Genomic DNA, 26,931 nt, shown 5'->3' on the forward strand with positions numbered 1-26,931 from the left:
AAATAAGCAGAAATTAGCACAAAATTTAGCAAATTAGCTAAAAAAAAAAAGTTGAAATTACCAAAAAAAATATATAGCTGAAAAGGCAAAAAGAAGCTTAAACTACCAGAAGGAAGTGGAAAGAACTAGAATGAGTTAAACAATGTGGCATTAGCTGAAAAAGCTAAAATTAGCATAGAAAGAACTAAATAGTAGCCGAAAGAGCAGAAAAAGCTGAAAGGCGCATAACAAGATGAAATTACCATAAAGAAGTTAATTAGTCTGAAAGTAGCAGAAATGTATATGAAAAATTTGAATTTATCTGAAAACAGCTGAAATTAGCTAAAAATGCAAAAAACCTAGCTGAAAAGGTAGAACAAGCTTAAATGAGCACAAGAAAGCAGAAAGAACACGTTTGCCCATAACACGCTGAAATTAGAAGAAGACAAGAAGCACAAAAACGTTTTAGTTAACAGAAAGAATCTAAAAGATTCACTAAACAGCTGAAAACAGCTGAAATTAGCTGAAAAAAGTTAAAATTTGCTGAAAGAAGCTGAAGCAGAACAAAATGTGAAAGGAGCAGTAAAAGGTTGTAAACAGATCTAAAGATCTGAAGGATGTTAAATGAGCTCAATTCATTTCCTTTGAGGGGGAAAAAATGGCAGAAAAGGCTAAATATTCCAAAAAGCTAAAGTTGCACCTTGCACCAATACCAAAAGTCATAGAATTTGTCCCGAAGAGCTGAACGTTTTGGTAAATGATTTGTTGAAATAGCACAAAAATTGTGGAACGAGAAAGATGCTGGAAAAAAGTACGGAAAGAAAATGGATCACAAAAACACATCTAAAGTCATGTACAGATACATTCACCACTTTGTCTGATTAAGTCTCATCTGTTTAAATGTAAGATACATTTTTATAAAAATCTCTAAATAAAACACTGAACATGTTTCATGATAAAACGTTTATTTTCCAGTTTACGGAACATGATCAGTCTGACCTACGTTGTGTCTTTATTTAACTGGCGGCCATTTTACTTTGCACTTATTGTCTCTAGAAAACAGAAAACAAACGACCCGATCTGTAAGAACAAGCTCAGCGTGCTCAGGTGTGTGTGTGTGTGTGTGTACCTCTCTGTGTGTGCTCGCGGGCAGCACAGGGATCGTTTCATCCACTGTTGCCAGCAGCGTCCTCAGAGCCAGACCCACCTCCTACCAAAGCAAAGCACACATTCAGCTCACTTTCAGCACACTTTCAGCACACTTTCAGCTCACTTTCAGCACACTTTCTGTTCACTCTGTGAATGAATCGGCGCGTGTTCGACGGACCGTTACCTTCACCATGGGGACGTACTCCTCGGGTGCAGCGGGCTGGATCCTGTTGGACATCTCGATCACAGCTTTGACCAGCCCCGTCACGTTCTCGTACACTTTGTCGTTGGAGCGGTCCAAGTTGGCGGTCGGTGGTGGGCTGATCTCCTGCGGTTGCAACTGAATAAACCACAGTGCAAAGACGATTTAGTTTAATTTTAAGGTACATCTATTCAAGTTAGCTTTCCTGCTGGTCGCATTGTTACAATCATCTACATTTTTTTTTTATTTTAAAGCGTATTATCAGGTAGAAAAAAAAAAACTATAAATGTTGCTGAAACTGCAGGTTTTCTTTGAATAGTGACTGCAGTTTCACAGATCTAACACTAGGTGGCAGTATGTGCAAATACAAATATAAAAACTTCACTGTTCACATGCGTTAGATGTTAAAACTAGTTTTCTAATGAGATGAGTGTTAGGTTAGTGTTAGGTTCAACCTGCTTGTGATTTTTACACTTATACATTTTAATCAGAGGCTTTTTAAAACTGATTCACATTTGCAAAGAAGACAGTTGCCATGAAAAAAAACATTAATTTTTAATACGAGTTTGTTTTTTTCAAACCAGTCATTTAAAGAAAAAAAAAAAAAAATCACTCGATGCTGGTTTGATTATAATTCATTTTTGTAATTTTTACTCTTTTTCTTAAGATCAAAAATCGTTAAACTGAAGTAAAGGAAATCTCAGCATGTTGGTCGACGACATCTAAGACTAATTATTAATTTATTGCACTAAATCATTAGACTAATTGATCTACTGGAGCTAATTATGAGACATCAGACACTACAGCTTTAGTGTACTTTCTATGACCAATATATCTGTTATGTATTATGACACTTTTGAAGTTTTTCTCCACCAGAAATACTTTTACAAAAAGAAACAAAGCCTATAAACATACCAGCCTGACAGAAACAGATCATTATCATAGTAGTGGTAGTCCTAACTTTGCTTGCAAACAATTTTCTGTTCCACTTTTTTTTCTTCTTTCGGTTAAACTTTGAGATGCTCCTGGTGAAGAAAAACAACTAACGTGGATGAAAGTGTTTTGCCGATGGAAACTAAAAGCGAACTAAACTCTACAGTTTGAACAGACACACACGGATCTGCTTACCCTCCACGGCTACGAGGAGCATGAAGTTGTGTTTTGGGTGAAAGTGAGGCAAGAGTGAAGAGATTTAAGATTGAGCAATGAACGGGGTGAACAGAGTGGGACGGATTGAAGAGGGTGCAGAGCAACAGGTAAGAAAATAAGGATGTGGGGAAAAAAAGAAAAGAAGTGACAATAATGTGTTAAAGGAATGTTTGTAAAAGAGGGAGAGAAGAAAGGAAGAACGTTAGGCTAAAGCCAAACAAAGCAAAGCACGGGACAGCATAAAACCCACAAGCATGATGGGAAATATCTAAATTAAAAAAACAAAACAGCAATATTTACAGTGGTAAACGTCAACACTAAGCCATAAAACATGGCAGTTTTCATCATGTTCATTTTAAAGAACTTTACCAGGAATCATGGATGAAACTGGAGAGTGCCGACATCATGTGTTCATACGAACCTTCACCCCGTCATTGTAGCTGTCAACAGCGCCGAGACCCGACAGGTTGCCGAGTTGACCAGGAGCTCCGGGGCGGGGCGGCTTTTTAGGGGGGGCTACATGTTCTGCAAGAAAAAAAATACGTCAAGAGTTACTGATCATTTTAAAACATGAAAAAAAAAAAAAAAACACTGTTCAACTTTTATTTACGATGTTTGATTATTTTTGTCTTTATGAAAAGGGTCTCGCTCTTCTTTCAACTTTAATGCGTCCCGAACCGCACCGTGTACCCCCACAAACATTATATACGGCTCGGCACCGTGATGCGTGCTATTACTTTTAATGGCGTTTCGAGTCACCATGGCGACATAATTTGCAAACAAAGACGCCATGTTTCAGTGAGGTCACATGACCTAGTGTGGAGGGGTCTCTGAACAAAACACGGATTAACTTTTGGAGCCATTTTGGTTCAAGATGGCCACCACAGCTACCTCAGAAAACTCAAAATTGACTACAACGCAGTCATTCTTTGAGATATTGAGCTGAAATTTAGTGTGGTCGTAGCTGAGAGCGAGTTGCTAAATATTCCTGATGCAAATTAAAACTCCAAGATGGCCGCCTGAGCTAAAAAAGGAAAAATACAATAAATCAGCCATTTTTAGAGATATTAAGCTGGCATTTGGTGTGGTGGTAGTTGAGAGCAACGCCCAATAAATTTGATTTCAAATAAAAATTCAAGACGGCTCCCAAAGCTAACTTTAAAGTGTTCTAAATCAGCTATTTTTACACATACAGAGCTGAAATTTGGTTTGGTCGTAGCTGAGAACGTTCCCCGTCACATACTGAATCCAAATCAAAAATCCAAGATGGCTACCATAGCTTAAAAGAAAAAAAAAGGACTATAACTCGTTGATTTTTTTTGCCATATAGAGCTGAAATTTGGTGTGACGGTAGCTGAGAGTGAACCACAACATAAAAAAATGGCCGCAACATGTCAGTCCCTGTCAAAGTTTCTCCGGGAACATTCTATTTAAATATACATTATTTACTGATCATTTCTCTTTTGCTTCCATGATGTGCCACGTAAGGCTCACATCTATATGCACTGTGCTAAATATGTTTATTTTTACAACTTCAGTTACTCACATTGTGTAAATGACTAAAGGATGGCTAAAAGAGATGATAAACTAAAGCGAGATTAAAAATAACAACTTACAAATGTCATAAGCAACCATTTTACTTGTCACTTTGTATTTCTGCAGGATGACTACTTCCAGTTAAAGATGTTAGTTTTTCTCACCTGGCTTCCCAACAGGCTGATAGATGTGCTGACTTCCACCCTGAGCAGACAAAGATCATAAAACTTGATGTTAACCAACAATATTTTGTCAGATCAGTACTATGAGACAGTCTCTGGTACAGGAAATTCATTTTGTAAAGAAGGCTAATAATATTTAAGTACACTCGGAGTTTGCCTTGTATCTCCCCAGCAGTGGAGAGAAAACCAGGCTGAAGATTTGTGTTTTATAGAAAACGTGCGGTTCTTCTGGTTTTAAAGCTCCCCTGGGCACTCTGTGGTTAAGTAGCTGGTATGTAGGCAGTGCCCTTCAAGGCACAGAAACAGAAATACTTTCCCAGTTTTTCACACCGTCTGCCTTTTCTCTCCGTTTGCAATAAAACCGTCCATTCTCTCCACTTCCCGACTATGTTTCGCCTCCGTTTGACCCGAGAAGTCAAAATGTTCGCTCGATGGCAGGTGAAGTGACTGACCGGAGTTTGTAGTGTGCCGTCCTCTCTGTCGATGCTTCCCCTGCTGTTTCTGGATTCTGCTTTCTGCACAGAAAACAACAAAACTGAGCCGTGCATCTGCAGGAATTTCACAAATGCACATTCTTCTAAGTGGTTTAGCAATAAACTGGTAACAAACTGCCTTTGGTTTGCACGTATTTAGTTTTATAAGGCTCGCATTTGGATAGAAACGTAAAAAACAAGTCATTCAGTTTTCAAAATAAGCTGCACTCAAAACAAACGAGCAGGGAAACGACAACGCTTCAATGAAATCCTTCTCACGGACTAATTATATCACGGCTGAAGCAGTGAAACTTTCCGCTCTCTTAAAAACAGCTCGGTACCGTTTTGGTGAAGCACGCCTTGAAGAGATGCATCCTGGGAGAAAAGAACGTGAAGAAGACCAACGATGTAACATAGAGGCCATCGAAAGAAGAGCAAAAGTAAGGAGGAAAAGATTTAAAACTCCAGGAGTGAGAGAACGGAGGAATGGAAAGAGGAGAGACAGATAGTGAAAGTTTTTCCAGAGGAGGAAAAGCTCAACTGAACCGCAGAGACAGAAAAGATTCAGCTGCTTCACTCCTTTTCTCTCCTTCAGCTGATTCTCCCTCCCACTCTTTCCATCTTTGTGAATCTCAGACTCCTCACTCGTTCCTCCCTCTCCACAGCTGCTGCCAATCCCACTTCCTTCCTCCCTCCGTCCGTCCGTCCTTTCCAGCACATTTTCAAGAGTCTTTTTGCTTTTCTTGTCTTTCACTGCAACCAAAAGGCTTTCTGCTCTACTTTTGCTGCATATATTCTTAAATCATTAACAACTTTTTTATTATTATTACTATTAAAAGTACTTTAAAAAAGGCTGATGTTGATCATTTCAGGGAAAATTGAACAACATATTTAATTTAGTCTTTCTGCAGCTTTCCAGATTTGTTAATAAAACATTTTGTTTTTCTTACTTTTCTTTTCTTGCTTGTCAAAAGTTTACGGCGTGAAGGTGAAGTTTTTTATATTTATAAAGACACGCATTAGGAGTGGACGGTAGTTTAGAATGAACAAAAAAAGCCTTCAGAAACGATTTGCTGTCAGTTTTAGATCAGAAGTGTTGTAACTGATGATTGATGATGTTTTGTTTGTTTTCCAGATTTATTGATCAGACTCCAAAAGTGTCCCTTTACGATTAAAACCACCTATTTCTTTCAGTTTTATGTCAATTGTAGGTTAATGAAATGTAATTTCTCCTCCAGTGAGTCAAGTGCTGAGACTGTGACAAATGACTAAACTTTCTAACAAAGACTGAAATCATTAAATAATTACCAGTAAATATCGTGTTAATCATAATTAGGGGAACTAGAAAAACTGCATGTCCTGCAAAAATGCAGTGTGAATACTTAATGCAGAAGAACTTGCTGAAAAACAGTTGAAATTATTTTATAAAAAATAAAAAAAAACATGCTGAATTGTACCCGATAGTTGAAATGGAAGAACAAGCCTAAATAAGCAGAATAAAGCAGAAAAAAATAGCTGAATTAGGTTTAATTAATCAGAAATCAGCACAAAATTAGGAAATAAGCAAAAAAAAGCTGAAATCGGCAACAACAAAAACAAGCATCTGAAAAAGAGCTGAAAAGGCAGAAAGAAGCATAACCCAACAGAAGGAAGTAGAAAGAGCTGAGAATGAGCTCAAAGAATGTGGAATTAGCTGAAAAAGCTCAAATTTGCATAAAAACTGTTAAATAGCAGCTGAAATGGCAAAAAGCTGAAACTAGCAGAAAAAGGCTGAAAGGAGCACAACAAGCTGAAATTAGCAGAAATTACAGAGAAAAACTTGAATTGTTCTGAAAACAGCTGAAATTAGCTAAAAAAATGCTAAAAATGTAGCTGAAAAGGTAGAACAAGCTTAAATTAACAGAAGAAAGCAGAAAGAACATGCTTGCTGAAAGAAGCAGAAATGTGCACAAAAAAAGTGGAAATTATCTGAAAAAATCTGAAATAAAAAAAAACAGCTGAATAGTAGCTAAAAAGCTGAAAGAAGCTTAAATTACTAGCATGAAGTAGAGAGCACATATTTTTGCTGAATTGGGGAGAAAAGTTTAAATGAGTGCAAAAAAATGTGTAATAAGCTGAAAAAGCTCAAATTAGCACAAAACAGCTACATAGTAGTTGAAATAGCAGAAATATTTGAAATTAACAGAAAGAAGTTGAAAGGAGCATAAGATGAAAAAACTGCTGAAATTAGCTGAAAAAAGTTTAAATTTGCACAAGGAAGCTGAAAGAAGCTGAACCTGAACAAAATGTGAAAGGAGCAGTGAAAGGTTGTAAACAGATCTAAAGATTTGAAGGAAGTAAAAAGAGATAAACTCATTTTCTGAGAAGAAAAATGGCAGAAAAGGCTAAATATTTCAAAAAGCTAAAGTTGCACAAATACCAAAAGTCATAGCACCCTTCTGAATGAGCTGAATGTTTTGATATACGATTTGTTGAAATAGCAACAAAAAAAAAAAGTGCAACGAGAAAGATGCTGAAAAACTTAAAGAAAAATGGATCACAATAGTGTGAATGCTTCTTAAACATTCACACAATAAATTAAGAAATAACAGCATCTACACCAAATATGAACAATTCAGTCTGTTCTGAGTTTTTTTTGGTTCAGTAACTGATGAAGTCATTAGAGGAAGAGAACTTTTCATTGATTTCTTTCCTCTTCCGTTCTTCAACTCAACCATGATTTGGCTGAAAACATTAAATTCAGATCATCAGAGCAAGAGAAACAACCTGACCTGAAGAGAGGAGGAAAAACAGACGCGTTACGCAAAAGCTGCTTTTTTTTGGGACGTTTTCAGTGTCTGGTGAGATAAATCAAACACGCACGACCGAGCGAGTTCAAAAGATCGAAAAAGATCTTCTGGAAACAACAAGACTCGCTGAAAGATTTTACAGAGCTGGAAAAAGCTCCCACTGAACGATGGAGTTTATTTAGGCTTTTATTTGGGTGTTTTTGACTCTTGCTGATCCATTTTGTTCTGTCCTCTACAATCTGAATAATAAAAAACAAAGATTTATCGTCACTGAAAGGAGGTCATGAGTGACCATCCTGCACCAAGACCTGCCTGACCTGGAGCTCCTTTAAGCTCTACGCTACAGATCTACAGAAGTTTGTGTGCATGTGTTGATAATCAGCCTCATCCTTTGTTTTTATGATGAAAACCTCAGAGTTTTCAGTTACCATGAGGCTCTCCTCTTCTTCCAGCCACCGCTGGTCGTCCTCCATCTGCTGCTGTTGCATCATCAGCCGATCCTCCATCAGAGATGGGCCGACACACCCGTTGTCCTGCAGAACCAGCAGGAACATGAACATGAACACTTCCCTCGGTTAAGGACATTTACTAGGTTGTCTTCGCAGAACCTGGTTGTTCGCAACCTTTTCAATAAAGAAGGCAAAACATTTCAAGAAAAAAAAAAGAATTTAATAAGTTTATTGCAGGATATGCAAAGTTTATTATAGCTCAGTCGGCCATCTTGGACTGTTTGGAATGTTCAAGCTCCTGAGTGGCTGACTCTCTCAGGAGCTGCTGGAGAGGAACTTCCTCATTCTCTTTCTCATCTACACTTAGAAGTCATCCAAACACCCCTCCCCCTCCCCAACACACATTTGAGAGCTTTTTCCTACATACAAGTCACTTCTCAAAGGTTTTCACATAAAGAGGACTGTGTACATGACCCTAGTAAAAGTAAAGTGCTATGTGTTGTCATCATTGTCCCATACAAAGGCAAAATTGGTTCTCTGCATTTCAACCCATTGCACCTGGAATACACCCAGGTGGAGCAGTGGGCAGTTATGTAGGTGCCTGGGGAGCAGTTAGGGATTGGGTGTCTTGCTCAGAGACACCACAACATGTGGTAATGGCTGGGGATTGAACCTGGGACTTTCGGGTCCCGAGTCGGCTGCCCTGCCTCTACCCCATGTTGTCCATGGGACAACCTTGAGGCGAGATCTGGTTGTTCAAGATGAAAATGGGTTGTTTTACAGATAGTTAATAAACTGTGGAAATTGGATGGAGATTAAAAACTACTGCTGAATGACTTATCATTCTAAGGTAACGACGATTGATCGTTCACTTTAATTTTTAATTCCTAACTCTTCACTAATTTGAAATAACTTCGCTTTAATCAAAAGAGAATCATTTACCACAAAGGATGCTTATGCTCGCAACAATTTCACCCACATATCCAGATTTTACACAACAACTTTATATTCTTGCTTCAAGTGTTTTTGTGAGTAAAACACGTTGCTGGGCAAGATTTCTGAAGAGAATATACCATCATCATTCCTAAAATAATATCATGTTTCATTCTAGTGGTTTGTCTCAGTCCAAACTGCCTGTGTGTGTTTGTACCTCCGTGCTCCACGGCGTCGTATGTTCAGTTCGGTGCTGATTCCAGGAGTCTGAGGGAGGGTAGCTGCCTCCGACTCCTCCTACACCACCGTGAGCTGGAGGCTGGAGGTGCGAAGATCGACAGAGGAGAAAAGGCATCAACAGAAGGATCAATAAAAGTTATTTATGAGCAATAAAGCCCCTTCTCTTTTGAGTCCTCACCTTTTTTTGGCTGTCAAATTTACATGACAATATAATGTAATGTGGAGTAGTCACATAAGCAGCACAATAATCTACATGTGCATAAATTATATTAAGAACATTATAATCTTTCAAAATAGGCTGACTGATATCTAGCTTGAGAATAAATATAAAACTGCATCAATTTTCTTGGAAAAAAAGCTCTTTCTTTTCTTACAAATGCAACCAGTAAACAATCATTAGTAAATGCTTTACTTATCTCGGCAAGATAGTCTGCTAACTTGTAAAAAAGTGCTCCGTAAAGCTAGAACTTTATATTATTCATCTTTAATTGGTGAGAATAAAAATAACCCCAGGTTCCTCTTCAATTCAGTACCATAGATAGTCTAATGAAAAAATCCCATCTCAGTTGATTCATGTATCCCTACAACTATAAACAGTGATGTCTTCATGAGATTCTTTATAAATAAAATTATTTCAATTAGGGAAAAAAAAATTCAAACCAACTGTCCTACTATCACCTCTGGTTCCGTGTCAGATGAGGCAACTTTAAAAATGTCACTAGAACCTGATTTATGTTTGGACTGTTTTTGTCTTGTTGAGCTCTCTGAATTGTCAAAAATAATAGCTTCATCCAAACCATCTACATGTCTGCTAGATCCCATCCCAACCAGGCTATTTAAAGACGTATTTCCCTTAATTAATAGCCACATTTTGGATCTGCTTTATTTGTCTCTAATGAATGGTTACATACCACAGCATTTTAAGATTGCTGTAATTAAACCTTTACTTAAGAAACATAACCTTGACTCAGGAATCCTAGCCAACTATAGACCTATATCTAATCTAACTTTCATCTAAAAAATTCTAGAGAAAATAGTTGCAGGTCAGTTGACTTGGTGCTATATAAATAAACTGAATTGAATTGAAAAGGGCGAGAAAGTATTTTTTTTATCCAAGAAAAAAACATTCTATTTGCAAAATTATACTATTTGGTCTTGTTCTAAGCACTTAAAATGACCTTTAAAACTCAATTAAAGGTGTAACACGGACCAAAATATACGGTAAGTTGTAGTTACACTCAAACGAAGCTTGACTTAAACAGCAGTATAAATATAAACAGTCTTTTTTTAATGGAAGAGCAGCCGATTGCTGTAAGAGCTGAAGTGTGTCTTTGATTTAGTGTCTGCGTGTCCATGAATGAGTGGCTTTTAGTATGACAGGAAATGCCAGCTGTCTGCTCTGCTCTTCAGAGAAATAAGCCAGCTCTTTCAGTCTTCTTCAGTTCTTTCACACAACTCTTTCTGACTTTGTCTACATGTCTGTGTGTTGTTTACCTGGAAGTGGTTGTGCTGGGAGCTGGAAAAGAAGCCTTCACTGGTGCGAGGACTGGGGTAACCTGGTCGACTTGGCTACAAGCACACATACAAGTATGTTAGTGTTATTCAGCCATTCAAAAGGTCCGCAAATATTTAAAAATTGTGACAAAAGATATATTTTTATGAGGAAATCTGCTCATTCCCATTTGACAACTCTTACTTTAGGTGGAGCTTCATCAGAAGCCCCAGGAAATTCCCAGGGAACTGTGATTTGTCTTCTCATCTCCATTCGAAGTCTCTCCTCTTGTTGGAGCTTCTCCTCCTCCAGTATGGTACTACAGAAATCATAGGTATTTAGTCTAATAAGTAATTGACTCCTCGGTGTTGACAAGTGGACTAATAGCTGCAAATTTTAAATACTGAAATTAATAAAAAAAATGGAAAAGCAATACTATACAGTAGTAAAAAGTGTTACCTGAGTTGTGTTTTGAGTTCTGTGAACCGCGGCCTCTTGCTGGGGTCGTACGACCAGCATTTGGTCATCAAGCTGTAAAGAGTGGGGGGACACTGGGGGGGCATCGCCAGCCGCTCGCCGTTCTCTATCCTGCCGATCACGTCATTGTTCTTCACACCCTGAAAGGGCTTGATGCCATACATCAATATTTCCCACATACACACACCTACGGAGGAAACCAAGCGGGTGGAGATGTTTGGGGTAGAAACAGACAATAAATAAATCAACAAACAATATAATGTACTAAAAGCAGTACTCCTGTATGAATCGTTTTTTCTCTCAAAGACACACATCTTATGTTTTCTGAATAAAAGTATCACTTTTGTTAGCATGCAAACTCATTTTAACCGTATTATTTTAAATTCATCAATAAAAACGAGACGTTTGAATCTAAAATATTTATTCCATTTATTCTATGAACATCTTTTAAGCACAGCTTTTAAAGAGTAAAAAAGTACCAAACAACATGAACAAAGAAGGTACACAAGACACTTTCCAATTTATTAACCAACAATCTAATTTCTTTATCCACCAAACCACAAACCTCCTTGCATTTTACCTTGGGTGAGTGTCAATTCTACACCTGGTGGGAGAAAATACTGATTGTTGATGAGCAGCGTTTGAGCAGAACAGTAACGTACCAAACATCCACACATCGCTGGCTGAGGTGAATCTTCTGAAGTTGATAGATTCAGGAGCCATCCATTTAATAGGAAGTTTACCTTTAGAAGCTGAGACACACAAATATGTTTATCAAAAGTACAAGAGAGTGATGTATTTTAATTACCGGTAGATAATGTCGGATTTGATCGAAGCTGGTTAAACTTAATGCAGTTACATAAAATCACCAGTAGATGGTGGTATAGTACAGACAACAAGAAGAGTTACTGTATCGACTTCTAACTGTAGTCAAATAAACCAGGAAACCTTTAACATAAAGCATGATATTTCAGGTGTGGTTCCTATGTACAGTATGCGTGAATGTGTTTTACTACCTTTGTAATAGGAGCTGTCCTCCATGTATCGAGACAAACCGAAGTCTCCGAGCATCACACAGTCGACTGTGGAAACCAACACATTACGCGCTGCGATGTCTCTACAAACACACAACATCTGAGCTTAGGCCTCTAGTTCCACAAAACATAAAATTATACACAACATCTTAGCCATGTGTTCATTATACTTAAAATATGTGCACAGTGCTCAAAGATTGTATTGTTAAATGTTTTTGTACCTGCTTAAAACAGCACTATTTTTTTCCATTGCAGAGTTAAAAAATCTAACTGCAAAAGTTATAGATAGATCGATAGATGTATACTTTATTGTCCCCGAGGGGAAATTTGTCTTGGACATCGTGCGCTAACAAAGCATGTAATGCAACATGTTTTGGAGGAAAAAGGTTGTGTTTAGCATGTGTAGTTCAGGCCATTAGCTCAAAACACAGTGTTGTACCTCAGATAAAAGAATAAAAATACATAACCAGTAAGAACACAAAATGATTTGTTGTAAAGCAATGGATGGATGGATGGGAGAGAGAGAGAGAATTATTAATAAAGAAGCAGAATACATTTGGAAAAAGACAATATGCACATGCACAAGGTGGTAGGGAGTACTACGTTCATGATTAACCTACCGGTACATATATGTATACATACACATCTAACACATACACATATATGTGCATAGATTTACCTGTGTACAAAGCGTTTGCTCTCCAGATAGGCCAACGCAGCGCTGAGCTGATGAGCGTACAGAATGAGTGTTGCCAAGTTGAGGCTGTACTTCTTAACCTGAAGGAATGACCGCAACTACAAAACAAAAATACGACATAAAACGCACAGAAGCAAAAATAAAGACAGATAAAAGGCAGAAAAATTCCTAAAGACACTTGTAAAGGTGTGTTAAATATGCCTCGTTTCTTCATAGTGTTGGAACAGGAAGCAACACAAACTCCAACACAGCCCGAGTCGTACCTCTCCAAGAGTACAGAGCTCCATGATGATCCACACGGGGTTCTCTGTGATCACTCCAATCAGCTTGACGATGTGAGGGTGGTCAAACTGACGCATCGTTACTGTAAAACAAGCCAGGTACTCAGTCTTTATAGGATTTAACAACAGAAATGTGACGTGTGAAGAATACAGATTTAGGTCTTACAGGCTTCTTGAAGAAACTTTTCTCTGACGCTGTCTGTGGTGCAGTTCTTACAGGTTTTAATGGCAACATTGAGAGATGGCTTGTCCTGTGCAACACATAAAAAACAAGCTAGTCTATTTCAAATATTATTTAAACACACCTGAAATTTATTATTTAATTAATAAGTGCATTGAAGTGATTTTTTTTTTACTGAACAGATAAATAGAATATGTTGAAATGCTGTCCATTCTGATTTTGGACGATACCGATTTTTGTTTTATAAGCGACACTGTCAGGTGTTATAAGGTCACAACGCACCTTCAATTTTCCAACTTTATTTTATTGAAACATACCCTTGAACAATATCCTAGAAACAATACAAACTGGTTTTAACTGGTCATGAGGTAGTGCTCTGAAATATAAATGAAGTACAGACAATTGTTGTTAAAACTAGAAAAATAAATCTGTAAAATTGGTTTCTTATGCAAGTATCGTCCGATCTCCAATTTCCCAAAATTAAGGAAATCTGGGACGATAAATCGGCTGATTTCTCGTGCACCCCTAGTTTAAATGCTGAACTGTTTAAAGGATTTTTCCTGGTATTTCGGGAACTTTTGGATATCTATTATGACTAACTACTAACAGGAAAAGTATCTGAGTGAGAGCAGCTGACTGAGTTATTACAAAACTCCAGTAAAGCCTGGAACAGGACCAGAGGTCAAAATGAAATGAAGAAGAGAGGTGTGGAACGAAGGGGAGGAACAACGGAAGAGCAACAAAAAGGAAGTCTTCTCTTTTCTTTCCTAGATTGTTATGAGGAATGTGGATATGGATGGACTCGGAGTGCTGATGAGGATATAATTAAAAAAACACGGATGAAGGAACAACTTCCACTTTCAGACTAAATGGCAACACAGACTGCCGACAGGGCGGTAAGAGTAAGGAGAAAAGGTTAAGGTGGATGTTAACTAATAAGAAGCAACATCTCTGCCTGCCAGATAATGAACTGGCAACTTAGACATAAACTATTACCCAGTTCAGTTAGAAAGAGAAACCAGCCTTTTGAAGTTTTCTTCTTTTACATAATCTACATGTCGTGGTAGCTCAATGCTCATTGTGTTTGTGAGTAGATCTCAACGTACTGGGCTGTTGTAGACTCCTTGGTGGACATCTCCAAACTGACCCTCTCCGATGCAGCGACCTAACTCGATCCGGTCCCTCTGGATCTCGTAGTCCCGCGCTGAGAGGGAGGAGAAGAAGAAGTGCAAACAATGAAATAAGCGCAATCGGCTGCTGCTTTTAATACACTAGAAACGCTGAAAGGACGATAAAAATTTGACATGCCTCTCTTGGACCGCAGGGAAGAGGCTTACAAAGACAAAACAAAAAAAGATGTAAAGTCATTGCTTTCATTTTACAGAAACCTGAAGGTAAAATCGTCTTTTTTTTTTTAGCTAAACCTCGTCCACTGAAAATAACAATCACATTTATTTTGACCAAAGTTTGCAAATTGTTTCCACACTTTAATTAAAACTAACGTATACCTCACATGCATCCTGCAACACACATTTAGACAAACTAAACAGAACATAAAGCAGCTGCAGAAAAATGTTCAAAAACATGCAAACCAGATTTTCAGCATTATATTATTATTAATTTCCTGTAGAATGAGTGAAAAGCAGTCTCCAGGGAAGTCATTACCAAAGTAGCTCTTAATAAAACAATTAACTGCGATAAAAGCCTGGAGTTCTTGGTGCATTTTAACATCTATTCCAAACAAAGCGTGGGCCCCTCATTGCAGTGAATTTTATATTTTTTACTGTCTGATGACCAAATGAACTGAGCTGTACTTTGTCTGTACCAGTATGCAACCAGGAAGTTTGCTCAAAAGAATGAGAAAGAAAAGTGTCTAGTTCTTTAAATCAAAAACATTCCTCAACATTTTAAACTAATTTGGCATTTCTGCTCTGTAAAGAGTTCTGCTACGTTGAAAGTGTCCGCAAACATTTGTGCAGAGGTGCACGAACATCAGCTGCACAAGAACTGGACTTAGGAGGGTTTTGTTAGAAATTTAAAGTTAATATTGTTCAGGTTTTCAAAAGCTGAACCGACCATCCAGAGGCATCGACAGCTCCCCCGCCCACTTTACCAGAGACCAAGACACGTTCCTTTAAAATGATTTACAACAATTCATTCAAACTGCAATGCAGTTTGAATGAATTATTAATTCAAATGTAAAAGAAACCACACAGCTGACTCAACTACGATCATAAATCAAAAAATGCTTTTAAATACAGTTTTGACAAAAGGATTAGGCAACAAGAACCAAGCCAAATGCTGTGACCCAGTTTAGTTTATATAACTAAAGAAACTTAATAATCACAAATCACAGTCTGTGATTTCTGCAGGAGATTTTTTACTTCGTTTATGAACTGATTCTCTGCCATATTCTTATACCCAATTTAGAAAAAAGGGTAGAGGACCATTGGTTAATTATCACAGACAAACCCCATTTTATAAGACCTATAAGGCAATATGAGAAAAAAAAACCCGGACACTTTTCACACTAATGGCTTAAATAATTTCGGAAGGGCCTACACATAAACAAACTCAAAGCATCTCATTTGGACATAATGAGAGAGACGGGGAGTTTTACCTTCAACTACTCCATAGCCCACTGTGTTGGCGAGGGGGAAACAAAAAGAGGAAGAAAGACAGATGAAGAGAGAGGGGAGAGCCAGACAGCCACTTAAATTTTTTAAAAGCTCTGAAAACACTCATGCAAACACTACACACAGCAGCTCTGTTAATAAATACATTGAAACTCTGCCACAGACTTATTAAAAGAGTAGGAGTGCTTTGTTGTGGGCCTATTATAATTGTACACAAACAGCAGACAGTGTGACATTAAGACATAAACAAGTCGGGCATGCAGTGGGAAAATATAGAAGAAACTCCGATTGGAAAGCCCAAGAAGCAAAGCTAAACAAACAAAAACAAGTATAGCAAGAAAGCTGGAAAAAGACTGCACGGAAAGGAGAATATGGTCCATTTTAAAAGTTAGCCACATAATTAAGTCCATAAGCATGGTGTACTGGCCAAAACATCCACATTAAGAGCACGGGACTCCAGCAGCAGTTACCAGCAGAACTACAAACAGCGGCACATGAACGAATCTGACAGACGTCATGCGTCTCCATGAACCACATGTGAGCAGTCAGATTTGTAGCTTTCAATCAGAGTCCTTGCTGGTAGAAAGAAAACATAATAACTGGCTTAAATTTGATTGCCATTACAGAACTAAATGTGGTTTAATGCAACTCTTATTGCTTGTCCAGCGAGTGTGCTTCCTGGAAATGTCTCGCACCACAATCTGATTATTAGGTAGCAAAAAGAAATGGACGCTGGCTCGAGGATGGAAGCGTCTGACAGAGTAATAACAGTGAGACTAGCTCCTTATTTTTAGCACTCCTGAAGTACGCTTTCAGTTTAGCAGAACAGATTAAATGAATTACTTACTGGAGGGCATGGTGTACGTGTCCTCTTCATCAACTATTTCTGCATAGTCATCAGTTTCTGCAAATAGACACAAATATAAAAATACAAGAAAAGCAATTTGTATAAAAATTACATTTGAATCCAGTCAAAAGTAAAAGTGTATTAAACTGAAATGAAGCTAATGTTTAACAAATCCTGCTCAAAATTACACCCACGTAGCTCCTCACTGTCCTCCCCCCTCCCGCCTGCTCTTTTCTCACACACAAACACTTGGCGGACAGTGTCAGCTGAGCATGTGTTGTGAATATCTGTCTATGAGAGAGCAGCTGGATTGTAGGAGTTACTCTGCTGGAGGAAGAGGCGGAGTGGACGACGGGCAAAAAAAAAAGCAAAGAGAAACGAGAGACAAACGGAAAACTGAATCAAGAAAAGAAAAAGAATAAAACCTGTAGGATGTAGAAGAACAAAGAGTGGAAGTAAACCTGTGAAAAGTTAAGACAAACGGGCAGAAAAAAGAGCCAACCGGAGAAAGGAAAAGGGCGGAAAAGATGGGCCGAGATTATCCTGACCAGATGGTGGCGTTTAAAATAAAATCAAACTCAGCTGTTGGAAACGAGAGCCAAACATCTGTTGTCCTGAACATTCCTCTCACAGCTCAGCCTGTGAATGATCAGGTTCTGTGAGAACGCATCAGTAAATTTATAGGAAAATTAGTGACAGGTTCATTTAATCTAAAAAGGGTCAAAAGTGAAAGTAACTTTTTATGTATTTGGTGGGAAAAACAGATGGATAAGATAAATGATGATGTCAATAAAAACAGTAATACAGTTGGCCCTCACTTATCGCGGGGGTTACATTCCAGACAACTCGGGGATAGAAGAAAATCAGCGAAGTAGGGACGTTATAAAGGCTTTACAGACCCTTCCCACACTCTTGCAATGTTCTAAACTCTCTAAACGCTCTAAAACGGCACAGCGAAAGAGAGCAGACAGACTGATGCTACGTTACAGAGCCAATCAGTGCCCGGGGGCGGAATGGCCATCGGGAGCACCGGGACATTTCCCGGTGGCCTGGCCCGCTCAGTGATTGCCGAGGAGCTGGACCAAAGGCTCGGTTCTGGTTGAACTTGATTATTTTAAATAAACAATCCATGTCGCTCACTCAGGTATCAAGCTCCCTGAGCAGTAGCGATGGGGAAAGACAGACCCCAGCCCTCGCCCTCCTTTCTCTTTCTGAGGCTGTCTGTCACAGAGGGCAGGGGTGGGGTCTGTTTTTCCCCATGGCTACTGCTCAGGGAGCTTCAGTGAGGCAGATACCCGAGTGAGCGGCATGGATTGTTTATTTAAAATATCAAGCGCGACCTGAACCGAGCCTTTGGTCCAGCCCCTCGACAATCACTGAGCGGGCCAGGCCACCGGGAAATGTCCCGGTGCACCCGATGGCCAGACTGCCCCTCATGCACAATACTCTGGTTGGTCGCCTTCCAATCAGCCAATCATGTGTTGTGTACATTCTTGTGCTGAAAACCCGCGAAGCAGTGTGTCTGCGGAAGTCGAACCACCAAGTAGCGAGGGACTACTGTAGTCATACTGGCTGCATCACTTGAGACCATTTCATGAGATGCATCCTGAATATTAATTTAAAAGGAATGAAGATAATTGCTAAACTTTTTGCTGTTTAAAAGAAGAAAATAATGTTGTTATGTCCAACATAAACTTCCAAAAGTCTAAACAAATTAAAAAAATTTCTGCATTTCCATTTTTTTTCTCAACATAGTTTTCTGACATTATTCTTTAAAAGACGATATGGTCTCTAACATGTAAAACAAACGTTATTTTTAGGAAGATTGACTAGTTCTACTGTTTCTATCATCCAGCTGATGTTCTATAAAGAAAGGAGCCTTTCTCTGTTGTCTCGTCAGCTTTCAGAAAATAGAATATGAGCGTTTTGCTCGTAACTGTGTGATCTAGCTGGCTCGTAACAGCCAGGAATGCACCCGCTCCTGAATCCAGCACAACTCTCCCTTCTTCACTTTGTCCGTGTACAAACCGTGCATGCACGATTTTTCTGAATGTGTTTGTGGAGAGAGAGAAAGCTTTACAGAAGTTTGGTTAAAGAGAAGTATTTGTTGATTTACAAATTCTGTTTCTTGTATTGTGCTTGTGGTTAAAAGCAGACATATTTACATTCTGTGGGAATCCACTTTCAAACATTAATGAGAAAAACATGCAGAGGTCTTAAAACACAATGCCATAAAAGTAAGTGCTAAAACAAGTTATTTAAACTTCTGAAGATTACTTCAAATTCTTAAATTATTTGGTCTTATTTAAATTGCATTAATATACGAGCACAAACAGACCGAGCAATCGTTAAAGAAGTAGGAATGCGAGCATCAGCTTCAACCCACACACCAAAATACACATACTACCCTTTCCCAGGAGGGTGCAGTGTGCTGGTGAGGCAGGACAAGAAAGAAAGACCAACAGAGATTTAGAAACAACAGAGTAACTTTACCATCCCCACTAAGATCTTCTGCAAGGTCCGGGATAGCATGCGGGAAACGGGACAGCAGAGAGGGAGAGTGACAGAAAGAGACAGGCAGCGGGAGAGGAGAGAGGGAAGCAGAGAAAAGGAGAAAAAAAATGGAGGTTAGAGCATGACAAGTTTTGAAACAACACAGGAGGAAAAACTTCATGAGCAGTTAGTTAAAATTCAAACTCTTATTTTGACAAAAAGGTGTACAGTTAAAAATGCGATAGATGTGTGGAGTAGACACCATCAGCTCCAACCTTTAACTGAACATACTGAATACTTTTACAGTTATATAATCAAATGGGTTTAAAGTGGAAACTACTTTAATTTGAGGGTATTCACATCCACACTGGAACCAAAATGAAACACTTGCATGCAGTGATTCACTTATTCTATTATCTGTGCTTTAAAGGTAATAAATAATGTTCTTTGAGTCAGACTGATCACAAAATGAGGGATAAACTTCAGGCTGAATTGCAGAAATAAATGTACTTCAAACATGCTAATGATGTGAGCTCTACCACCACCATGACTCAAAGTTAAAATCTTAAATGTTTAAAAGTATTAATGGATTGAGCTGCAACTGCTGGCAACTGGTTTGTGAGGGAGACTCCAGAAAGTCGAGCCACGTTTGCAGGGTTGCTCAGTTTCCTCACGTAAGTTAAATAAGTTGGAAAAGAGTGGACTGCTCTCTTTGGGTCGAGGGTGAGGTTCTGCCTCAAGTGGAGGAGTTTAAGCATCTCAGAGTTTTGTTCACGAGTGAGGAAAGAATGGAGCGTGAGAATAACAAATGGATTGGTGCAGTGTCTGCAGTATTGTGGACTCTGTGCCAGTCTCTTGTGATGAAGAGGGAGCCAAGTTGTGTTTACTGGTCAGTCTACGTTCCTACTCTCAACTATGGTCACGAACTCTGGGTACTGTGGGTAGTGACCGAAAGGACGAGATCGCAGATACAGGTAGTTGAAATGAGTTTCTGCCGTAGGGTAGTTGGACTCTCCCTTAGAGATAGGGTGAGAAGTTCAGTCATCCAAGAGAGACTCGGGGTAGAACCGCTGCTCCTCCATGTTGAAAGGAGCCAGTTGAGGTGGTTCAGGCATCTGGTAAGAATGCTTCCTGGGCACCTCCCTAGGGAGGTGCTTTGTGTGTTCAACTGGGAGGAGACCCCGGGGAAGACCCAGGAGACGCTGAAGAGACTATGTCTCTCGGTTGGCCTGGGAATGTCTTGGGGTCCTCCCAGAAGTTCTCCACCGAGGAAGTAGAGGAAGGACCTATCAGAGGGACCCGGCTGAATAAACATTGCGTCATCATTTCAGGACTCTTGGATTCTCTCTGGCGCTGTCCTGGGTCGACCTCGGCACCCTCCCAAACAGATCTTACTTGTAAATGAGTCTTCGAGGCTCAATGTGATTTATCTGTATAAATAAAGGTTGAATGAAAAAAAAAGAAGAGCTGGAAGAGGTGGCTGTGGAAAGAGATGTCAGGGCCTCCCTGTTCAAGCTGCTGTCCCCATGACCCGACTTAGGAACAAGCGGAGGATGATGGAAGGATGGAAGTTACAGAAGCTCATAGTCTTGTTGCTAGAATAATAAAAGTGGGTACAGAGAGGGAAAAGTTGGATGTGATGTGGTTGGAGATGAGCAACAAAATATTGTACACTGCCAAGAATTCTGTTTCGCAAGCCGTGTACACAAAAATAAGTTGTAAAGTGTCGCTGGTCACTTGGTCGCAAATGCTCTGAATTCAATGAGACCGCCATGAAAAATATACGTATTTTCTCACAAAATTCAGTTGCAACTAGTTGCAAGCAACGAGATAATAAGGTACTCATGACTGTGTTCAGAGACTCCAACAGGAAAAAGTTTCGATAAAGACACAGCTGATGTCCAGATTCACAACTCACTCTGAGCTGCTGATGACAGCTGCCAAAGCTCCAGACAGAGACACAAAGTCACACACCGTCTTCTTAAGGACGCCGCACAACCAGCATGTAGATACATCAGAAATAATTATGCTCCAAGCTCATCATCTAAAAAGTCATCTATTAGATCAAAGTCTTACGAAACATTCCAGAGGAGCTTTGTTAAAAGCTGCGGCGCTGCAGACTTCACTGCATTTCAACAAGACAAAGTGATATTTTAATGGATGTACAGCTTCCCTCCTCGTATTAAACATTTTACACACAGAACAAAAACAACCAAAAGTGATCAAAGCAGGAGGCATGTAAAGAGCGGAGTCAAATTTTCTGCTTCATAGCGAACTACTAATTAGACAAAACAAAGAAAAGAAAGTGAATACTTATGCTCCAATGTGAGATTTTTAAAAAAAAGTTGATAATATTTAAGAAAAGTTATAACTACAGTAGTCTCTCGCTACTTCGCGGTTCGTTTATAGCGGACTCGCTCAATCGCGGTTTTTCAAAATAATATTGGACATGACACACAATTGGCTGATTGATGGATGAGCTGCACAATCGGCAGGGAATTTTTATATAAAATGAATTATTTTCAATTATTTAACACCTTTGTGCAGCCCATGCTGCAGGATAAACTTCCTGCTGCAGCTGATCAGCTGTTCTCTGAGCAGAGCATAGAAATGGGCGTGGCCAAGAGCGCTTGCAGGTGGCTGAGAGCAGCAGAGGCAGGGAGCTGAAATCATGACATTCTGTGCTCTTTTAGAGCATTTAGAGTTTAGAAACATTGTTTAGAATATTGCAAGAGTGTGGGAAGGGTTTAAAATGCCTTATTATATAAATACTAAAATAAACTACTACTTACTACTTGTGCTACTTTTATTACTTCGTGATTTTTCACTTATCACAGGTCTTCAGGGTAGGATCCCCCGCGATAAACGAGAGACTACTGTCGTCCATCAAAAACATATGTTTTTACTCAGTTCTGCTTCAGAGATTTTATTGATTATTTTCAGGAGTTAATTACAGGTTACTTTAAAGTTATGCAACATTAAATAAGTCAGATAAACAAGCTGAAAGGACAAAAAAAACATTATGTCTCCACATCACATATCAAGGCATATTGTGATGCAGCAGCTTAAACTGTTTAACTCACAAAATCTTTTCAACATTATAACAGAAAACTCCAAACATTAATACCAAAACAGAATAAATTAACAAGAGAATGCTTCAAATCAATCAAAATGTTTATGTACTTTCCTAATACGAAGCTCATCTCTTTCCCTAAAATTTATGAGAACAAAGTTTATGACTCTTTTATGTCCAGTAACCATGATTGCCGAATCAGAATTTTTACTCCACCACATCACAATTTTGTGGCCACACTCCTCCGCTGGCTGTCCAATAAGAGCTGTGGAAACCAGCGGGCGGTGAATCTGAACAGAAGACAAAGGGGAGGAGGAAACGCCAAGGCTTCGTTGGCTTAGGAACTGTCGATGTCACTAGAACTTCGGCCAATCGGGCGGATACGAAAAGCCACGGAGAGGAAAAAACAGCAGTGAGTGGATGAGAAGGAAGAGCAGAGGGAGATGTTAGAAAGACGAGAGGAATGACAGAAACAAACAGTATTAGGAGTGTCTAGGACAAGACAACAAAGAGAAGGATGAACTTAAACGCATCTTGACCCAAAGAGGTATCCAGACTGTTTTAGTGGGCATTGTTTTGTTTTTCTTACCTGAGACAGAGATCGCTCGGACTCCACTCCTGACTGCTTCTAACTTTTTCTCATTATTAGACAGTCTAGACGAAAAAATAAATAAACCTGAGAAATTACCACAATAAATGAATACTTTCTTAACACATAAATGTAGAGATCATACCAGCAAATTAATCTCTTAAACAGGAAAATATCACAAAAAACTACCACCATCTATGATCCTTGTTGGTTTATTCATCCTCTTCCCGTGGTTTCTGTTTCTGTGTCAGCTGAGCTCTACTACAAACTTTACACCCCAGATGGGAGCAGGCTGAGAGCAAAGCCAGAGGAAGGAGGAGTCTAAAGTGTTTAAAAATCCCAAAGTGGAAAGTATTTGGCTCAGAAACTTATCTCCTTATTAGACCAGAAACACAGGGAGAGCAGGGGAGATTTAAGATGAAAAGTAAGCACAAGAAAAGCTGACGTTCGAAGTGCGTCGAATTAACTCTTTGCCGTCAAACTGCAATCTGTTTACTAGAAAAGTTGGAACTTTGTGGGAAAGATAAATAAAAGCCTTATGCAATGACTTGCAGATCATTAGATTTGCAGCTTTTGTTCCCAGAAAGCTACACCCTACCCTTTGTGTACAACAATCAAACATATTCTTAATCTTTGGAGTTATATTTGACAATAAATATGATGATCTTTGGCACCATGAAGACTTCTGTACTTACTTTGGGATGGAAGGCAGAGCTCTCTCTCCCTCTAGAGGACAAAAATGTACATTGGGGTTAAAAACAAGGCCTGACCATAAATAAGACTTGTTACACGAAGCACAACTAAAAACCTGGCATAGCTAATTGAACTCAGAACATTCAGATGGATAAACAAAACTAAATTTAAGTTATAATGAACTTTAGGATGTAGAAGAAATTTTTTTAAATGGTACGTTTCACAATAGCACAGCTGTAAGAATATTTTGTAAAATATTCCCATATATTTAAACCAGTTTATCTTGTCTGTTGTTTTTCCAAAGTTTAAGTACAAAAAATACATAAACAAAAACTAGTTTTTGTATTAATTACCACTAACGTAAAAGACAACAGCAACACCTCTTTGGTTAATATTAAATTGTAATCATATAAAATATTTAAGTATTAAATATGTAAATATTATATTAGCTACAAGATTTTTTTTACAAATTTCTGCAAATTATCAATTTTCTTGCGCAATCCATGTAAAAAAAATCCAACAAAGTTAAGTCAGGTCCTCTGGACAGATTCTTTTTTTTGTTGAGACGCTTTGTCCTTCATCCAAAGGACTTCATCAGTCAGAGGTGCCACAACAATCTCAGAGGAATCGAAGGGGGAGAGAGCGGGCCCCAGAAACCATTTTATCTCCAGCAAACTGTTTGGTCCACTATGTGAGTGTGCTGCTTGTAGGACTGAATTTGTTCTGGCTCCTCAGACTGATGAAGTCCTTTGGATGAAGGACGAAACATCTCAACAAAAAAAGAAACCGTCCAGAGGACCTGACTTCACTTTGTTGGGTTTTTAGCAAATTGTTAATGCTAGATTTAGACATTTTTAGAAGTTTTTACTTCTGTACATAAAAAAATTCAAAAGCAGATCAAAACAAGTTCAAAATAACCATTTTACCATGAATATTTATTGTAAATTCATGGACTTTTTCCATGTTTAACCACTTAAAAAAGTACTGGTTACATGTTGAAATAAAGAATAAAGTCACATGAACTACTCTTCCTTTAAGGCATGTTTGAGGTCTGATTTAGCCCTAGTAGATTACGTTTTTTGCAAACCAGAAATAAAAGTAGAAAAATCCAACTTTGAAATTCACCTTTCTGGACTCTGACAATGAACGAGTGCGTTTCCATGGAGACAAGACGACAGTAGCCATCAATCAAGTCTGCCAAGTTCTCCGCCATGGTAAGCGATGCTGTCGTTATCGTAAGAGGCTGCACACACAGAAATACACAACGGACATGTTACAATGAAAGAAAAACACACAAGTACTACAAAGCAACCCTGTAGAGTGCATGCGTCAAACTCAAGGCAGGTGATATTTTAAAAGTGAAATATTTTTATTACTTTTCATTTCACTTTAAAACTGTGTGTACTTAATTTTGAGCAGTCTTTTTTTGACAGCCGGCCAACTTTGAAGACAAGAAAAAAAATTTCACCTAATCTTTGATTGTGATGTATTTTGAAAAAAAAAAAAAAAAGTGAAGGTGACTATTAAACAGGACCGATCAAACGCTTGCTGAAAAACCTGCAACCAAGAAAAGATGTCAGGTATCTGGCTGGAGTTAATGTATGAACTGAAACTGGCCCTTGCTTTGAAATATATATTTTTTTATTTTGGCCCCATTTGGTAACTGAATTTGACATCCAATGAAAACCGCAAAGATCACAGATAGTGTAACGATGTAGTACCTCAGCAGCGCCGGCTACATTCAGCTGCAGCATGCCCTTCCTGTCTTTCTCCTCCATAGCTGAATACTGGATGGACTGGACCTGGTTAAAATTAGCTAAATGTGTAGGCTGGAGACACAGAAGAACACAAACATTTTTAAAATTAAATAAATTAAAAAAAAAACACATTTTATCAGTAATCATAAATAACTGATTTCCCTCAAAATACAAGTTGGTGTTATGTTTATAGCAAAAACTCACCGTTGATCCCTTATCGGTGAGGTAACTGATCCCTTCTTCTGGCCCGATGGCCAGCTCCACCTGGATCACCCAGCTGGACTGTTGAAGGAAAGCAGGATAGAAGTTAAAAGAAAAAGACGATGGGAGAACACCATCAGATCTGTGCAGGACCTGATGTCACCAAAAGGGGTCAGCCTCACACATTTAACAAACACCGTGAAAGGAAAGAGTGGAGGAAACCTACACCGAGGGCACATTTGAAGAACTCCTTGTCGTAGCGGTAAATTGGCGCGAGTATCTCCAAGAACTTCAGGATGCACTGCTCGTCGTCAAGATTGGCAACCTGTTTGAACGTCTGCTGAATCAGTTTACGAAGCGTTTTAGCCTGGAGACAAGGGGAAATAAAGATGGAAAAACAGTGAGCAAGATTTGTAAACTTTTTGTCTAGCTGCTGCAGCAAAAGACAAAGGGGAAGTTAGAGACAGCAGGAGTGGTTACTCTGTAAATGTGTGGACATGCAATAACAAATATTGATTAACTAACAGTCCACTTGGTTTCCAGTTAAACTGACCGCAGTGATTCATTCTCAGCTCAGATCAATAGCTAAACAAAGACACGCTGACGTTACTTCATTAAACGTTAAAGACTCAACCAGTTCGTTTTAGTGTAAAAACTAACACAATCTATCTAATAAACATTTTTTCAGAGTAAATTGTGAAGCTGAGCTAAAAATAATTGTTGAGATGTTTTATGACAACAAAGCAGATAGATGGGGGGGGGGGACGGACATAATCTAGTAACAGTTGACATTCATAATCCCCTCTATTGCTTATAGAGGTAAAGACAGGAAGCATACAACCATACTCACTGTAGATGTAATCTACTCAGATTGCTATACATGTATTGTTTCAAATGATGGTATTTAAAAAGTGCACGACATGTGGAGAACCCCCACTGACGACTGTGACAATGTTTAGATTAGGACAGAGATTTCAGGAGATTTAAAGTGTAGTTCAAGAAAAAAAATATTCACAGTAGAATGGCACAACACAATGTGGTCACTGTGCAATTTCACAACAATTAGGACCAATTAAATGTCATGTGAATTGATTCATTTACTGTAGGTGACGGATCAATAAGCAGCAGCCTGAAGAGCAAACCATCTAAAGTGCAGAATCCTTTTCTTATTGATTTAAGTCCCAATTTTTATTCTTTGTGTGTGTGTTGAACCAATCTATTCCTGTGCCTGTTTTCTGCTACTTGTAAATGCTCTAATGTCTACACTTCATTTCAGCCTCACAGAACCCTGCTGCCAGCTGTGCAGTCGCTAAGCCTGAGGGAATCAAAAAAAGCTTGCTCACACACACACGCACGCACGCACGCACGCACGCACGCACGCACGCACGCACGCACGCAC

At 38.8% G+C, this 26,931-nt stretch overlaps 1 protein-coding gene across 1 annotated transcript in view; it reads right to left on the reverse strand.

Annotated features, from left to right (window-relative positions):
* Positions 1 to 26,931, reverse strand: part of ptk2aa (protein tyrosine kinase 2aa) — a 58,348-nt gene that overhangs the window by 685 nt on the left and 30,732 nt on the right. The window contains exons 9-34 of the mRNA XM_037693550.1: positions 25,759 to 25,899; positions 25,536 to 25,613; positions 25,296 to 25,403; positions 24,700 to 24,817; positions 23,577 to 23,607; positions 22,882 to 22,946; positions 19,220 to 19,237; positions 16,727 to 16,783; positions 15,864 to 15,884; positions 14,350 to 14,447; positions 13,229 to 13,313; positions 13,045 to 13,145; positions 12,764 to 12,879; positions 12,067 to 12,167; positions 11,713 to 11,802; positions 11,033 to 11,237; positions 10,778 to 10,892; positions 10,576 to 10,650; positions 9,059 to 9,160; positions 7,888 to 7,992; positions 4,650 to 4,712; positions 4,180 to 4,219; positions 2,901 to 3,004; positions 2,459 to 2,467; positions 1,313 to 1,468; positions 1,109 to 1,189 (exon numbers count right to left, since the gene is read on the reverse strand). Coding sequence (XP_037549478.1) covers positions 1,109 to 1,189; positions 1,313 to 1,468; positions 2,459 to 2,467; positions 2,901 to 3,004; positions 4,180 to 4,219; positions 4,650 to 4,712; positions 7,888 to 7,992; positions 9,059 to 9,160; positions 10,576 to 10,650; positions 10,778 to 10,892; positions 11,033 to 11,237; positions 11,713 to 11,802; positions 12,067 to 12,167; positions 12,764 to 12,879; positions 13,045 to 13,145; positions 13,229 to 13,313; positions 14,350 to 14,447; positions 15,864 to 15,884; positions 16,727 to 16,783; positions 19,220 to 19,237; positions 22,882 to 22,946; positions 23,577 to 23,607; positions 24,700 to 24,817; positions 25,296 to 25,403; positions 25,536 to 25,613; positions 25,759 to 25,899 — 2,283 coding nt within the window. The remainder of the gene's footprint in view (positions 1 to 1,108; positions 1,190 to 1,312; positions 1,469 to 2,458; positions 2,468 to 2,900; positions 3,005 to 4,179; positions 4,220 to 4,649; positions 4,713 to 7,887; positions 7,993 to 9,058; positions 9,161 to 10,575; positions 10,651 to 10,777; positions 10,893 to 11,032; positions 11,238 to 11,712; positions 11,803 to 12,066; positions 12,168 to 12,763; positions 12,880 to 13,044; positions 13,146 to 13,228; positions 13,314 to 14,349; positions 14,448 to 15,863; positions 15,885 to 16,726; positions 16,784 to 19,219; positions 19,238 to 22,881; positions 22,947 to 23,576; positions 23,608 to 24,699; positions 24,818 to 25,295; positions 25,404 to 25,535; positions 25,614 to 25,758; positions 25,900 to 26,931) is intronic.

This window comes from Nematolebias whitei, chromosome 19 (genome assembly GCF_014905685.2).
Source record: "Nematolebias whitei isolate Nwh7 chromosome 19, NemWhi1, whole genome shotgun sequence".
In the NCBI taxonomy this organism is placed as follows: domain Eukaryota; kingdom Metazoa; phylum Chordata; class Actinopteri; order Cyprinodontiformes; family Rivulidae; genus Nematolebias; species Nematolebias whitei.